Source organism: Squalius cephalus (assembly GCF_949319135.1).
Source record: "Squalius cephalus genome assembly, chromosome: 2".
Taxonomy (NCBI): Eukaryota; Metazoa; Chordata; class Actinopteri; order Cypriniformes; family Leuciscidae; genus Squalius; species Squalius cephalus.
Genome location: NC_137123.1, coordinates 27,845,339 through 27,862,977, shown reverse-complemented (window position 1 = coordinate 27,862,977; position 17,639 = coordinate 27,845,339). Strand labels below are relative to the sequence as shown.

At 37.2% G+C, this 17,639-nt stretch overlaps 1 protein-coding gene across 4 annotated transcripts in view; it reads right to left on the bottom strand.

The window, feature by feature from the left end:
* The window catches only part of vegfc (vascular endothelial growth factor c), a 53,881-nt gene that overhangs the window by 11,095 nt on the left and 25,147 nt on the right, over positions 1-17,639 (bottom strand). For 2 of the 4 annotated variants that reach the window (XM_079854047.1, XM_079854046.1), the window contains exons 2-4: positions 15,509-15,719; positions 15,091-15,281; positions 10,014-10,153 (exon numbers count right to left, since the gene is read on the bottom strand). In XM_079854047.1, the coding sequence (XP_079710173.1) occupies positions 10,014-10,153; positions 15,091-15,281; positions 15,509-15,719 (542 nt within the window). Of the gene's footprint in view, positions 1-10,013; positions 10,154-15,090; positions 15,282-15,508; positions 15,720-17,036; positions 17,246-17,639 lie in introns of those variants that run through there. The other 2 variants (XM_079854048.1, XM_079854049.1) reach the window with 2 other exon arrangements.

The window sequence follows — 17,639 nt, the reverse complement described above, 5'->3', positions numbered from 1 at the left end:
ACTTGCACACTGTGGGACCTAAAGAGATTTATGTTAACTCCATCTGTATATTTTTTGACTATCAATGTTGGGAGTCAAGCCATAAAACATAGATTGTAGGATACAGTATTTTTTATTTATTATTAACATATCAACAAACCCCAGAAACTTAAGCAACAATAATACTCTGTAGTAAAACTGCCACAAACCATACAGTCCAATGAAACTGAAAGGCCAAGAGCAATGCTTTTCCTGACCGCTAGAAAGACTCCATCCACTTAAAAATATCTTTTAGGGGCTCACTATGAAGAGAAGGTGGTCAAAATCCTTCAATACTCAAAATATAGTCTGTGCACATTTTCAGTATAGGGGACAGCAGGGATAACTAACAATTTTGGTTTGGGCCCACGTATTAAGAGCCTAAAGCTTTGAATTTTTTTCATCAGACACCTTTGACGTGTCAGTTGTCATTTCTAATGTCAATTAAATGATTAAATTCATTGAGTTGGATAGAATTAAGGTAGAAGCACACAAAGGTTAAGGTTAAATTCAGTGGGATATGTGATAAATATAACAGTATAGCTGATACAGCAAATGTAACACTAGTGAGAAGAGAAAACAGTTTCAGTTTAAAATCATCATCAATATCCAAAATTGCTTAAGACAAATATTTGTACTTAACTAAATATAAAATATACTAAGTATGCTCCTGATTAATATTATTGAAACTGCCCATATTTTGAGAGGAGGTGAAGAATTGAATAGTGTGCACAACCATATGTAGCTGTATTGTGGGTTAACTTTAAACTTAGCAAATCTCAAAGTCAAATTTAGACCTACAGACCCTCCTCTCTCCAAATCTAACTTGAGGAAATACCAATCGTGAACCAGTCCTCAGAGAGCAAAAAAAAAAAAAAAAATTATCCTGAAAAAAAAAAGGATGTGGATGTGAACAATCAGGTTGGGGCCATTCTGTTCTGTATTTTCAAGCCCACTCTATTTATTACTTTGTCACCTCCCTCCCCTTCCCTTAAGCACTCTCTCTCTCCTCTCTATTTTCGTGAGTTTAAGTGGCTCAGGCGTAATGTCAGGTCCCCAGGCAGATTTGGTCTCATATTTATCCAGTGAAAAACCAGGCTCAGATGTGGGTTCCCTTTCTAGATCAGAGAGACACGAGACTTCTCAGTCTGCCCTCAACCTTTGCACTAAGTGTGTCTGTGTGCAGGTGTGTGTGTGTGTTCAGTCTTACACCCTGCTGAGAACTGACTCGGATGTAACAGCTCCAGTTACAGGTCCACTATCATTAACCTCCCTTGGCTAAAAGGTGACAGGTCAGGACCAGTTAGCATGACCCAAGGCTGAATCAGGTCCAAAGAAGGACCATTCTCATGGATAGATCATCCCTCCTGTCTGGCTGTCCATGAAATCACTGCTTTTCCATCTAGACAGCATGGGTGATTTATTACCCATGTAGAATTGCATGTCAATAAGGGTTTATTCATACTGCACACAAATCTGATTTGGGTTTCATATCTGATCTTTAGGACTTAATATCCACACTTTCATTTTGCAAATGATGAAATCTGACCTGTTTGTTTGTAGTCAACGAGTATATGCCTCAGTTGTTATAGTAATGATGTAACTATCAACACAGAAAATAACCATTATAGGGGATGCACCGACATGAAATTTCTGGCTGATACTGATAAGATGATTTTCATGTTATTTGCTGATATAAATTAGTACAAATTAAGTCAGCATAAATTAAGAATAAAACACACAAAATGATATTGATCATCTTAAATGCTAAAAGTGAATTTAGGCATCACAACAGTAAAAAGTGCTATACATTATTCAATTAAATGAAAATTAGATTATATAAAATATTGTCTAAAATGTCAAAATAAGAGAAATGAGCATGTACAATTAAATATCCAATATTGCCTGCTATTGTGCATGCCGAGTCGTAAGTGTGGAAAAAGAACGGAGAACGGAAAACTTGTGTGACCATCCCACAAGATGCATTGGCAAGATTGGCAATGTGCAAAAACGAACTCTGATTAAACCATTCGATGCATCAGAAGATGCTATCAAAAATGTGGTTTGGACCTGGTGTGTAAAAATCTAAGTTTGTTTGCTGTTTTGACTGAATTTGAGTCAAATACTCTAGAATATCAGAATATTGCTGCCTGTCTGAAGGCATATAATGAAAATTGGAGTAACCATTGAATACGATGGTTTATGGCAACAAAAGTAACATTAGATAATAACACAAGTGTTGATATTGCGTTCCACTGAGCACAGTATATGTGCTTATGTATCTAATGAACAACAAGCTTTATGAAACAACACATCATAACACATTACATATCAGTCCAGTATGCATTCTAAACTTAAAACATACCATGCACGCTTTTCAAACAGATGTCGGCATGATTAGCGTTGTGAGTTGTTTACTTAGAAAAAGAAAAACAGGTTGTTGAATATCAGAACCGTGAAATAAAGCAAATTGCCGACTAGCCCTGAAACGGTTCAGTGGTAAACTACACATGTACAAGGTTCTCAATGTGTTTTGAATTACCATATGCTCAGTGGCATAAAACAACACATTCCTGAGAACAGAGAGGGGGGATAAAAAGGACTTATGATATGGTCCACGCGAGGTGATGCACTTGCACCTTGCGTAACGCAAAACAGACGAGTCCATTTAGTCTAGCAAGGTGCCAGGAAGATAATATATAAGCTAGAATAACTTAGAGAGCATGTTTCTAATACGGCAACACTGTCGTACACGTCCCTTGGCCACATTGAGACAAATCCGCATTCCCACCTCTACAGTAATTCAACTGCCTGGTCAATAAAGCCCATATGTTGTTTGTTACACAGAGCTGATTTGTTCTTTGCTGGGGGCTGTCTGAAGAGGTCTGCGGCTCAACTGATTTACATTTAAAAGGTTAAAGAGGTTATAAATATCCATTTTCCATATGTTAATGTAAACAGCGCTACAAGGGATAGTCGGCCTGCACTTTGAATCATGTTAAAATGCCAAAATCAAGGTCGGCTGTTCAAACAAACACATATTTCACAACCTCTTCACTTTATTTCACAATGCTGAAAACACTACTTATCATACCTACAATAATGGACTGCTAAATGTTCCAGTAATACAAACTATTACTATGCAAGAGATTGAAATCAGTGATGTAACCAGGAAATATGTACAACAGTATAAAGCAGTAAGTGGTGTATAGGTAATTTTATAAAGGTATAGGCATTAAGATATATATTATTTTGACTGGAAAATCATCCTTTACACCTAAATCATCCTATTTTACCCAACATAACCATGGTGTAATTAGAATTTTTTTATACTCAATATTGTAAAAATGAACCTTTTTTGATGCACTTAGACATATAAAATAAAATAAGATTATTCACAACAAATGAAATCATTATGCATTTGAGCGAAAACAAACTCAAAACAGTATTACATGATTAGATGAGGCACATTAACAAGGCCAAAATATGTCATTACATCAGTTGAATGCATCTAAGTTAAAGCGCTAAGATGCGGCATTGCTTGTTTACAGTTGAGTCGTGTTACACCATGTCAAAACTAAATAACTTCCTTTGTCATCAATGAAGTGGTCTACGTGGCAAGACTACAGGAATTGAAGCTGTATACTATAAATATTAAATCAACAGAAGAATGGAATAATGGGATGGTGACTACTATAATCAACAACTACAGTATGTATTCATTCATTCTTTGTATGTTAAGTTATTTCTAGAGAAGTTAAGTTTATATAAGAACTAAGTAGTTACGAGAAAGAGTGGGAAAACAATAGTAAAATCTTGATGAACTAATGAAAAACAAAGACATATTGGCATGTAAAGAGCAACTGGGGGTCAAAAGTCATTAGGTAACAGTCTGAGTAGTGATGTCTGAATGTTTCTCCTCCTTGAGAGTCTTTACTTTCTTAACATAGTGAGCCATCAACTCCCAAACAATACAGAGTGAGAGACAGCGGAACGCAACAACGAGCCAACTGCTGATAATCACTACCAGCCCTCTGCCATTTCATTGCACAAGCGTTGATAACACCAATAGCGTTTATATGCTACGTTACACTCTGAACCACACATCTGAGGTTAAACATGCACATTTTCTCCTTCACAACAAACAGCGGGAACGGCGAGACTATGTTAACACCTTGAGGTCTTGGATGCTTGAAGCAGACCACCCTGCGTTAACCCTCCTGCCCTTGCCTTTATCAGATGACACAAGTTTGAGCAGGATTTTTCCAAATATAAGATTAGAATCAAGCTAAAAGCATTCAAAGATGGTCCAGAGTGATCTTGAATTAATCTGGCCTTAGAGTCAGATTAAATTAAATACTCCTCTTATTCAAGAACGGATTCACAAAGCACGCTATGAAACACGCAAAGACCAAAACGCAAGACTTACAGCAGGTCCCCAACTTGGGTGTTGACCTTTACAGCTGTAAACAATTAAAAACAGTGTAAGAGACAAACACACAGCAAATGACGTCAGTGAAGATAAAGCTGAACTCTCTGTCTCTAAAAAGCGGCATCCTCACGTGCGCAGACGTTATACTGTCCCCACTTGCGTGAAAGCACGAAAGGAATGAGGAGATGAAGCCTCAGTGTGTCCAGGAAACCAAAACAACATATAACACACTTCCACAGCGCAGGTCGCCCTAGGAACACATCTGCTTTTTCTTAAGAAAGGCCTGGCTATGCAGGACCTTGTGGGGGGATGATGCCTCTTTCCTTTTCACTCCCCCTACCGCAAATCAATTTGACAGGGGATGGCTTAAGAAAAAACAGCGCTGAAACATATAACAATAAACAATTCTTTTCTCCAGTTCTTCACCGAGGGACTAATGAGTTGCTTTTTAATATTTAACATGGTTCGATTTGACATGCAAACATTTTAGATAAATAATCAATGGTTTAGTTCACCCAAAAATGAAAACCCTGTCATCAATTAGTCACCCTCATGCATCCCAAACGCTTGATATTTTCTTTCATCTCATACACGAGCACATCAGATATGGTAAATGGAAGATCAAATGTGCTTGGCTGATGTGCGAGAACCAATAGGGTTTGTTCTCGCATGACACATTTGAGCTTCCACAAGAACCAATAAGGTTCGTTTTTTTCAAGTCAAGTGTGGTTGGGTTTCCATTTCCATGTTTATTGTGCTCGGTGTATGTGGGCTGATCAATGTTTATATGTAAATAAAAGCCTAAATTAAATCTGTTTATTATATAAAGTGATAGTGTCTCTTCAGAAGACTTCATTAAACCGCTCGATTCATATGGATTACTTTTAATATGTCTTTGTGAACTTTTTGAAGCATCGAAGGTTTGGTGAAATGGACTTTTAAAGGAGAGCATGAATCTCTCAGGTTTCATTAAAAAAACTTTTGTATTTCAGAGATTAAAAAAAGAGAGGTTGAGTATGTGATGAGTTGGTGAACTATCCCTTTAACACTGATTTATGGAAGCAGTTTGGTGTTAACCAAGATGCTTGAAATTCTGGAGACATCTGTAAACACCATGAAGTTAGTTATCATGAAGTCACTGTAGCTCAACTGGTATAACAGTGCTAGCGATGCTAATCCTTGCCTTGAATGCACTATACAGCACCAAATACACAATGCAAATGACTAACCAGCATAAAAAGACAACAAGTAAAAGTTTTTGACTAGTTTTCATTACTGATTTCATATTTTATTACTGACATAATGCCTTCCTTGCTCAAACTGACAGGAAATGTTTTACTAAACAAAGTCATCAAATGTTCAACGGCAGCACTGCACTGTATGTGTGCTTCCCCTCCTGTTTGCAAACAGATCTCTGAGCAATGGCGTAACGTACTGGCTTCCAATGCCACACATGTGGGATCAATACATTTCCTCCACACAGAAAGAGCAGGCACTGTTTTTGCACACAAAGCGTACATTATTAAGTATTTTTCACTCTTTTTCCTCTCCTTTCTTCTGAGTATGCGTGCCAATGAGTCACTGTTTATCACGCTGACTTCTGTCACGAACAGTGAATGGGCTAATCCTTCGTTCTGTGAGGGGATAAAATGATAAACATTTACACAAAGTATGCGAGGGAACAAGACAGGGTTGAAAACAGGGGCTGTGCTTCATTCTAAAAAAAACCCACTGAATGATAGAAAACTCAGTGTTCCCATTCTACTCAAGACAGTATTTTGCAACTCATTTCCAGGATGTTTTATGCGATCAACACCTGTAATGTTTATGCAAAAACACACTGGAGGTTGAGCTTCATTGTGGTTTCTGGCATGCAAAAACATGACACCACAGCACAGTCATGCCAAAAACCACAATGTAGAACAATCTACATTGTTATTGCTTTTGTACAACAGCATTGTCATTGACAAAAAGATAACAAATGATAGTTTAGTAGTGTGTAATTGGAACTTGGAACTTGGATTCCCAAAATCTAGGGAGCTCTCTTAGCCCATTTTAGGGTGTGTTCACACTTGGCATGTTTGGTTAAAATGAACCCTGGTGCGATTACTCTGTTAGTGCGGTTCATCTGAATAAGTGTGAACGTTGCCATCTGAACCCTGGTGTGCACCAAACAAGCGGACCAAGATCGCTGAAAAGATGGACCACGGACCAATCAGGTTGTGAACATATCCCTATCCTTTTAGGTTTGGTGTTAGAAATGGCAATCTGAACACTAAACGGACTAGGACTAAATGGATTTTTTTGGGGAGCCCAAATGATTAAGTATTGCATAATATAAAAAATGCTAAATATGCTAAGCTGCATTACAGAAAACTTTTGAGCTGATGCGGCAAAAAAAAGAAAAAAAAAGAATATAGTTTCACAGTTGATTCATTATCTTTCCACGTTTACGGCTCTCGCTGTGTGTCTCCGCTCCGCTCTATTCTCATTAGAATGATTCCTCTATCCTTCACTGTGACGGCAAGGGAAGATGCGAAGGCATCGGAGATAAAGAAATTGGGTTTAGGACTAGAGATGAAAAAATATTTCTGTCTCTCTCTTTATCTCTGGTGGCTAAAACCCAAGGTTGCTCTGTGTATCAAATTGGTTTTGATGATACAGTGTGATCCACAGGCAATATTGGTTTGAGCTTAAGCAAGCAATACATACCCTCTCACCCCTGTAGAACAATTGTAAGCCTTTTAAATGTACATGCGGTTACAGTCAATGTATTAACTCTAAAATGGTTAATCGTGAATATCTAGTTTTTCATCCATATTGTATAATGCATAAAATGCAAGTTAAATTAACTGTTTCGTTACTGTTTAGCTAATGCTTTGATCCGAAGCAGCTTACAGTATATTAAAAGCAGAGATGCACTTTTGGTAAAAACTGCAAGTCATGGTATTTACTGAGTTAAAAATACCTGGAATCAAACCCATGAATTGCATACTACCAGCATTGACAATTAGGTACCACCAGCCTAAAATTAATTGAAAAATTCTTTTTAATTTGAACATCTGTTACAAATAACATAAATATAGGCTTTTTATCATTAGGCAACAAAATAATACATGTGCTTTGTAGCTCACATGTCAGTGCTGATTAGTTAATCAAATCTGTACATTGCACGGTAAGTTCATTAGGATTCTCTACTGGGATTTTCCAGATAAAAATCCTACAACAACATATGAACAGGAAGTTCTCTGTCAGCCTTAACAATGGGTGGCCACACCACACCACCGATATGAAAATCAATTTGATGAGCTACTGTACGTCATTGGGTGTGCAGTTACATCCAAAATACACACATTAGTGCAGCCACATATCCGCTGATGAGACGCTACTCAGGGCCAAAGCACATTTGGTATACTATATAAAGTCAACATCTTGAATGTCTTGGATGAAGATACTTCATCTCTTATAAGTTAACCTATTATAATGTTATTGTAAATAAACTTTTTAATTCAAATACTTTATCGATGTGTGTTAACAAAATAGTTCAGTGGGATAAAAAATGTATTATTTTACTCTATTTGTATGTGCTACTGTTTTTTAGATTATTAGCTCATATAATCTTAAAGTGCAGTCACAAATTAGGACCAGTGTCAATAGAGTAGTGATGAATGATGCACGGTTCATACAGAAGTCACTTTAAAATCAAGCCACTTTCTGTTGGTACACTGATAAACCATGTAAGCAGCTTGAACCCGTAGCAAAAACTGCATTTTTCTCCCTTACGTAAAATTCCCTATTGCGTGGATTCCTTGGTATCCTTGGGATCGTGGTATCCTTGTTTCAGTGTAATTATATACATTTAAAGGGATCGTTCACCAAAAATGAAAATTCTGTAACATATAAACATTGATCATGCTTGAGCTTCCGTTTACCACAACTGATGTGTGAGTTGATTAATGTTTATGTGAATAAAAGCCTAAATTCAATCTGTTTATTATATAAAGCGATCTCGTCTCTTCAGAAAATTTTGACTAAACCACTCAATTCATATGAATTCGTTTTTCAATCTCTTTATGAACTTTTTGAAGCGTCAAAGTTACAGTTGTGAAGATCTTCATTTGTGTTCCGAAGACTTACGGGTTAGGAACGACACGAGGGAGAGTAAATAATGAAAGATTTTTCATTTCTGGGTGAACTATCCCTTTCAGTAACGAGTTGTCTTAATTAACTACATTTACTTACTTACTTAGTACTTAGTTACATGTAATTATGCATGTAATTATGCATAATTTTAAGTTATTACTACAGTAACTACATGTAACAAGGACACTTTAAAATAAAGTGTTATCCAACTTGTCTAGTCTCTTATGTGGTGTGCAGCATTGCTACCTAGAGGGCTCCAAATGGATCACTTGAGAGGCTCCAGGATGTTTAGGAGCTGCCTATTTAAGGTGCTTGACTGACTAGATATTGGAACGTAGCTAAAATGTGCCCAACCTTCAAAAGGAAAACTACAGTTTTATATTGATATTCAAAATGTCACTCTTAAACCATTATACATAATCAGTGAGACTGACTACACATGGATGAGACAATAAACTGAATCCCTGTTCTAGTTCTAACTTAAAGGAGAACTCCGGTCAATTTTAACATTGAGCTAATTTTTTTGTACATTTGGAGTGCTGTCAATACAGAGAACAACGACAAAAATCGGTGTTGCCTACACCGTGTTATCCTCTTTTTAAAATTTGCACCCTGTTGACTTAAATGGGGCAAGTTTTAAACCTGCTTTTAGCCTCTTAACATCCTTGATGTGTCATTACAAGTGCCCAGCCATGTGAGTGAATTCTTCAGAGTGAACACGGGTGAATCTGACTGCAGTAGATGTGAAAGATATTAATAAAAGTGATGTTAATTCAGCCAGCGCTCATACCTGTATTTTCTTCCTGTTTTCGGTCGAAGTCCACAGTAATCGATTGTCGAGTTCACGCGCATAGGTTTAGTTACCTATGATCACGCGCGTGAACTCGACAATCGATTACTGTGGACTTCGACCGAAAACAGGAAGAAAATGAAGGATGTTAAGAGGCTAAAAGCAGGTTTAAAACTTGCCCCATTGAAGTCAACAGGGTGCAAATTTTAAAAAGAGGATAACAAGGTGTAGGCAACACCGATTTTTGTCGTTGTTCTCTGTACTGACAGCACTCCAAACTTACAAAAAAAATGAGCTCAATGTTAAAATTGACCGGAGTTCTCCTTTAACTCCTTGCGCTACCTCTGAAAAAAAGTACAAATGGATTTGGAACCATGGTTTTCACATTCACAGACAGCCTCAAGCTGATGTGGCGTGATGCAACGTGACAACAGTTGAGCCCTGTGTAGACCAGTGTTAGTCTAACATTGACATTCTAGTCTAACCTCTCAAACATTCAAAAGAACAAATAAATGAGAGAATACTGTAAACTTAAATATTTAACATGTTAAAACCCTTGACATAAAACATTTGGGTTTACACACTTCAAAAATAGTGCTTTGGTAAATATAAAGGAGTGTGAACACTTACTCTGCTAGGGCCCTTCGTATGATTGAGTGCCGCTGTCGGTACACATCCAGTTTTGACAAACAGCTGCAGGAAGTGTGGTTGGCGAAGCTTATGGTGACTGGCTTGGTCCCTTGCTTGATAGGAACTGTGATTTCAAACAACTGCAGAGTGAAAATAGAAGAAAGGTCACATTTTCAATAAAATACTACAGACTAACACAGACTAACTGACGTAAGATGCGAGACCGCATGAAAGGTTACTTGTACTTTTAGGAGTTTGCTAGATGTCAAAATGAATTGTGGGCAGTCAATTATATCTAAATCAAGATTAATGAATGGATTTATGTCTAAAGGAGTTGTGCAACTGTGATTGCACAGTCTTTCTGTGAAATCAGTGTACAGACACAACCACAACTACAGTCTGATCAAACAAACTGGTAAGGGGAAATGGGTAATGGGGAACTCGTGCAAGATAATTTGCAAGGCAGGCAAATAATGTTAGACCAATAAATCAAAACTTCCTCCAGCTATGGGGAAACATTCCAAGGAATTTATGTTGAATGTGCAATCATAAGTGCTAGTAACAGTAATGTGCTGCCAAAATGGCCAAGTACATTTAGTTTTAGTTTTATGTTTTATGTCATATATATATCATAAATGACATTGAGTCTCATTGTTGATTTTTTTTATGAGAATGATTGAGAATATTAGGAAAGTAGGTGTGCTTTCAAAAAATCTAATTTGCCTAAAACAAAGCATCATTGGATCTGACTAATCTACATGATTCAATTAATTCCTTAATAGGACAGTTCACCCAGAAATGAAAATTCTGTCCTTATTTACTCACCCTTATGTTTTTCCAAATGCATATTACTTTCTTTCCTCTGTGGAACATAAAAGGAGAATTTCTGAAGAATGTGCTTCTTTTTTTGTTTTTTGTTTTTGCTTTGAAGCACCATATGACTTGTGTGCTAGTACAATAGCATCAATGAACTTCAAAACCAATCGAAATTCAATGATAAACTGTCCTTCATTGAGCTGTGAATGGTAAATCACCACCTTTAGGATACTTATATGGTGATTGCTTTGTCTTTTTTTTAAGTTAGAAAACTTCAGTAAAGATAATTGTAATTGCATGGAAAAGAACATGGAAAGAAAGTCATACAGGCCTGGAACGACATGAGGCTTAGATGCCATAAATTTCATTTTTGGTCTGTATTGTCTTGTCTACTCATCAAACTCTTATTTCTACTCTTCCACTAAGTTCAGTGTCTTTGACATGAATAGTGGGTGCTATAGAAACCTTCTGTAACCAAGGCAGCACATTCTTTCAGCAAGATAAACAAACAAACAAACAAGCTTCCAAACATTCTGGAATGTTAAACCTCCAATTTCAGCTCCTGTTGGATCAGGAGCTCTCAAGGTGCACATAAATTTATTATGTCCGATGAGGAAGAGAATTATGGGATATTCCAGTCTCCTCTGCTTGGCTCACTTAACTCGGCAGATATTCTTTTCTGCCTCTCCTTGGACTCATCTTCTTCTATGCCTCTTAGTTACACAGAAGCATCATATAGCCACTTTCTAATTGCATAGCTACAGTACATCTAAAGATAACTTCTTTAGCATTCAAAATCTATGAAAATGTATTGTATTGGACTGGCATCAATCCAGAACGCACAGGCAATACAAAGGCACAATGTAATTATAAGAAAACTATTTATAACACCTTTTAAGCGCATGGTCTAAAGCGCAAGTTCACTTAGGACGTGTCCAAATCCACTTTTGCTAGTTTAACGATGGGAAAAATGGTCTAAAGGGGTTGTCCCTATTCTCTTAATGAGTAATGGGTGTGTTTTGGGATTTACGTACGTTAAACCAATCAGAGTCTCATCTCCCATTCCCTTTAAATGCAAGTTGCGCTCGTGCCATGGCAGATTCGCTCTTTACATGGCGGAATTTGATAGTGGAAAGACCGAACGCATCTCCAGAGCGCAAACGGAACTGCTCGTGTGCGAGGTAAAAGTGCGCAAGCAGACCATCTACAGAACAAGCCGGATTCCACCATATCGCCATTGACTTTAGACCAGGTTTCAGTTGGTCAATGGAGTAGTCTATTTCTGTTGCCTCAAAATAGCAACGCACCAACAATGCGAAAGAACACACCTCGTTTTCAGACCAGCATGCCCATGGGCGCACAAATGGGTGCAAATGCATTTGCTATTTAAACAATGTGGCACAGGACGTGAAAATGATAACTGCGTCGGACTTAAACTAGCAAAAAACACTTGCATCGTGCTTGGCGCTGCATTGCGCCGCGAGTAAGATAGGGCCCCTAATGTTAAATCAAATACAATGGAAACACTAACAACCCAGCTCTACTCAGCATACAGAAGATTGATCTGGTTAAATGGAATAGGGTCGAAAGCTTGTGAAATACTCTTTCTTTGATGTTTGCAGAACTCCATTATTTAGTTGTTAACTGCTTTTCCCAGGACAAGTGATCTCAAAAGCTTCACTTGATCACTCTGTAAATCTGTCATCCCACCAGTCTTGATGATAAAATGACTTTACTGCAGGATTAACAGTCTACTAGGCATGGGTATTACATATGTGCAGGTGAGACAAGGGTTTGATAAAACCAGAAGTCCATTTAATATGTTTTTTTAGATGACAAGCTAACAGATTCCCTTGTTACAGTACATCACAGATATAAACTTGATATTTCACTCTTGATGTCTTGTTGTCATTACATTATATTGTGCCCAATGTCAATATTGTATCAATACTAATACCATTAATTCAAAAAACAACCATGTTCATCTGATGCATATTTTACTCTTGACCCAGTCATTTTGTCAATGAAACCTGGAGCTTGTAATTTCATAATCCGAATCTTACTAAAATATATTGAAACATCTTCAGATTGCATCTGTTGTTCAGGCTTCGTGCCCAGAATGGGAGTGGTACGTCTCTGCTGCAGTAGCGTGGACATGGAGACCTTGACCTGCTCAGATGCTCAACTGGTGGGAGGGCGTCATGGTTTAAATCACAAGAGGAGAACCCATTGCCTGCTAAGGTCAGCCCACCCAAAATAAGTGGGCAATTAAAGGAGGCCTTCTTGCAAATAATTCACAGCCATGACCTCCCAACCAAACCCCTGCCTTGTCCACAACTCTCTAAATCAAAGCTGAACAGATCAGTTCTCTCTGCACAGGGAAGTAGGCTTTAAAACAAAAGCAGACACTTTTATTCAAAGCAGTAATTTTATTCAGTAGGATTATTCAAGTTTACAATTAAATTATATATTGTGTATATTATATATATTTGTGAGAAATGGATTTATATATAAGGTGTTAGTTAAGGGTATGCAACGAAACAGTTGCCTACATATGTATCTGTATTTGATACAATGAAAAAATATTCTGCATCTGTATTCAGACAGAACTAGATGTGGGCGGGGCTTAAACTGAAAGTGTGTCAAATTTAAAAGACAATCCTGTTTTTAGAAATAACTGCATTTCATTTATAGTATATTTATAGTTCACATAAAATAACTGTATATATCTCTTAATCCTTGTGTTTTTGGATAGTCAGTCAAATAAATATTTATCAATAAATAGATTTAATTTATTTTTTTCATTTTGAAGTCATTATTCCTGCATTCCCCAATGTTAGTATTAAAGGGATACTTCCGCGCTGGCAAAATTGACTTTCAGTGAAACTTGGCTGCCTATGCAGATGAAAAGCAAAAATAAACTGTTTGAAATCAGTGCTACCTGACTAGAGAAAACCGAGGACAATTTACTTGTAAGGTAAGAAAGCTGCTGCCATAATGTTACATTTTACCATAATGCTGTTTAAAGAGTATAAAAGTACAATACTTTTTTTTGGTTATAAACCTACCCTTACAATAACTGTTCTGTTAATAACCCTCTGTCGATCCGACTGTCAATGGGCACGGATAAAAAAATGCAGAAGTATAATCTGTAGGTTTCGCAAAAGTCCTGAAGCTATCAAAAGTCCACCGAATGACACAAAAAGCTTGACAAAAAAACTTGAATTTCAAATCAGTTGCACTACAAAGCCCATGAGTCAAGGCACTATAAAAGGAAATCAAACTGGTTGGGCTTTCTCTTCGTGGTACCATGTGCTAAGGAGAAGCTGTGTGGCGTTTTTCAAGGCTGTGTAATAGCAGATTAAAAGACCAGTTGATTAATGAGCAGCATAGAAATGAAATGTGAAGGTAAGGGTTGTGGTTTATTATGGCTAAAGTGAGTTGTTTAGTTTTAACATTTGTATTTGATTTTTGTTGTAGTGTCCTTCTGGGAAATGGGTTGAATGGTTCCTCCGAGAATTAAGCAGATACATGTACGAATACAGGTACTGATCTCAATGGAATTGATTTGGGAAATTTGGTTTTAAGCTTTTTATATTGTAATTTCTTTTTTTTTTATGTTGAATGTTTTTTTTATTTGTTTTTTTATAGGGCAATCATGAATTGTATTTTCTTTGTTCTTTACACATGATGCATGATTGCCGTTTACTTATTGAAAACATTGGTGGCTTAAAGGGGTGTCTGAAGAGATGACTAAGGTTGAATTGGGTCTTGCACGGTGAAGTGGCAAAGTGATTTAATGTGTGAGCTTGTTTTGTTTCTTTTGTGGTTCCCATTTCCTTATAGATGGGTTACTCTTTTATGGTGGTTTGATTTGATTACTTTTGCTTTGGAGTTTGGAGTGAAAGTGTTTTTGTTTGATCTGTGATTGAATGTGCACTTATTGGCATGTACTGTAATCACCATTGGATAGGATTGGGAACCCTGTTAAACTGTTAAAATATATATATATTTCTTTTTATCTGTTTTGTTTCTTTTCAATTTCTTAATACCCAATGTGCTACTGTTGAATGTGTATAATAAACTTTGTTATATTTGCAAGAAACACACTGTGGTTGTTGCCCTTTTCTTAGTTCTTCTCTCTTGCGAGATGTTGGGGTTACACTAACATCAGCAAAGATACACAAGATAGGTCAGTACTGCTCATCATTGGTTCCAAACAGATTTGTGGACACAAACACATGCTGAAAGAGTCACTCACCGTCTTGCTGATGTATGAAGTGCTGATGTTCACGCACTGATGCTCCTCACTGTTACAGCAGCCCCCACATCTGTAGACAGACACGCAGGGTGGTTTATAGAAGGTGTTTGTAGCTGCCCCAAACTCTTTCCCCACATCTAAACAAACTTGGCGTGGCATGCACAGGGTCTTTCTCCACTCTGTCTCAATACCTGGAGGAAGCGCAGCGAGACAGGAAGAAGAGGCACATTAAAAAAAGGCCAGCAGTGAAATACATGGATTTGTATGCACTGCAATTATTGCAGATCAGGGTCTGACACATTCTTGGCATCCTAAAGAAACTTCTTGTCAGGACTGTCAAAAAGCATAAATTCTAGACAATAATGACAAAAAAACACTGCCAGCACAATCTGTGCCGGTCTTAAATTAAGTCACTCACTTTTAATAATTTCAAGATTGATGAAAGCAGCCGCAAAGGTGGCCTCCTCCGACCTTGTTTCTGTGGAGCTGTATTCTCTGTGAGGTAAGCGCGATCCCGCCTTGGAACGACACTTCAGCATGCTCCAGTAACTGGGGTAAACTATCCTCATAAGTTCATCCACGCTACCCGCTGAACGTAACTGCTCCACCTGGTCTGGCTCTGAATGCTCCTGATAAGACACAGAGAAACAGAATAAAACAGCAGCCTGTCAGCTTCTCCTACAAAGAATTCTTCACAATTCTTTTGTCACAATTAACTTTTTCTTAGGGAAGGACACAATTTTTGAGACTTGTTGGAAATACCAAATGCCTGAAAAATTACTCTTTCTTAAAAGGATAGTCCACCCAAAAATGACAATTCTGTCATCATTTACTCGTTCCAAAACTGTGTGACAATCTTTCTTCAGCAGAACATAAAAGAAGATATTTTGAAGAATGTTGGTGACCAAACAGATTTGGTTCTGACTGACTTCCATTATATGAACGAAAATTACAATGTAAGTCAATGGAAACTGTTTGGTAACTAGACATTTTTGGTTTACCAACATTCCCAAAATATATTTTACATTCTGCAGAAGAAAGAAAGTTACACAGGTTTAGAACAATATAAGGATGAGTAAATAATGGCAGAATTTTCATTTTTGAGTGGACTATCCCATTAAGAGGGATTATATATCAGAGTAACACTTAACAGGATAGTTCACACAAAATGTTTAATTCTGTCATCATTTATGTTGTCAACCAAAAGTTTTGGTTACCCATTGACTGTCACTGTATGAAAAAAAAAGAAAGACATTTTTTCTTTCATGTTCCAAATAAGAAATTCATACAGTTTTGGAAAGACATGAGTAAATGATGACAGAATTGTCATTTTTGGGCAAACTATTCCTTGGACAGCAACATAGTTATGCCTACAGTTACACCAGAGCTATACATACTGAAGAGGGTTTGATCAACGTGCTGGAAAGAACCACTGCAACAGTTAAGCATGCCATATTGTATAAATCCCAAAGCGACTAAGATAAATATCAGTTGTTTTAATGTTATTTCTATTGAATGTTTCAATCTCTCATTGATTTAGAAAAGATGGTTTGTGACTCTACTCACTGAATCAATATTTGGAGATCTAATCAGGGATAATAAACACAAGTGATTAACTTTTCAATAGTTTTATCATATTCTTATCACTAGATAAGAATACTAGATAATATAAGAATACTTATTTATTATCACTAGATAAGAATACAACTGTACACCGGTAACATTTTGTTGTATTTAATCATGCTGACACTACAAATCATTATTTACTCATCAGATGGGTTTTTAAAATGAATGTACCACAATAAACCAACAGATATAAGTAAAGCTTTCCCATGTCAAAATGTGTGAATGTGAAGAGTGAAACTGAGACATGCAAATCATGCTTTAATGGATGGAATGATCAGAACTCAATGGTCTCGACTCAGCCAATTGAAAGTATTGCTTACTCAGTAAGCTGTGGATGGGATCCAGGATTGCCTGTGAAGACGGAGCCATGTCTGTCAGCACCAAGAGACACCCTAGCACACGCAATCAAACCCCCAAAGTCTTGACCTCCCCGCAATCCGCAGCGGAATGAAAGTTTGCAAGAAGTGTGAAAACACCAACGGCGTCTGAAACAGCCTGAAGTCCCTGATGGAAAATGATACTGCTGTCTGGGACATTCCAGGAAACATGCCCAGTTTACCCACATAGCTGATCATGGCTGTCGATAAAAAAACACCCTCCCCCTCTTGTAGAGGTGTTAAATTTTTTTAGAAAAACAACAACTAGAAATTGAGTCTCAACAGAATTCCCCTTTCCAGAAGGCCAGTCTTTGGTATTGGTTCCAGCCACTCTGTATCACATTTGACTGGTGAATAAACATACTTTTTTTTTTTTAAATCGAAATCTCATTAGGCAAATCACCAAGTTTACGGCAGACAATTTATTAAATCAAATGGTAGGAAATGAGCTTTCTCTTACTCTTGCATTTTGCTGTAAAACCTATTATTAACATCAAATACTTTTTTGGGGGCCGGATAAGTACAAGCAATGCTTTTCTAGGCCTC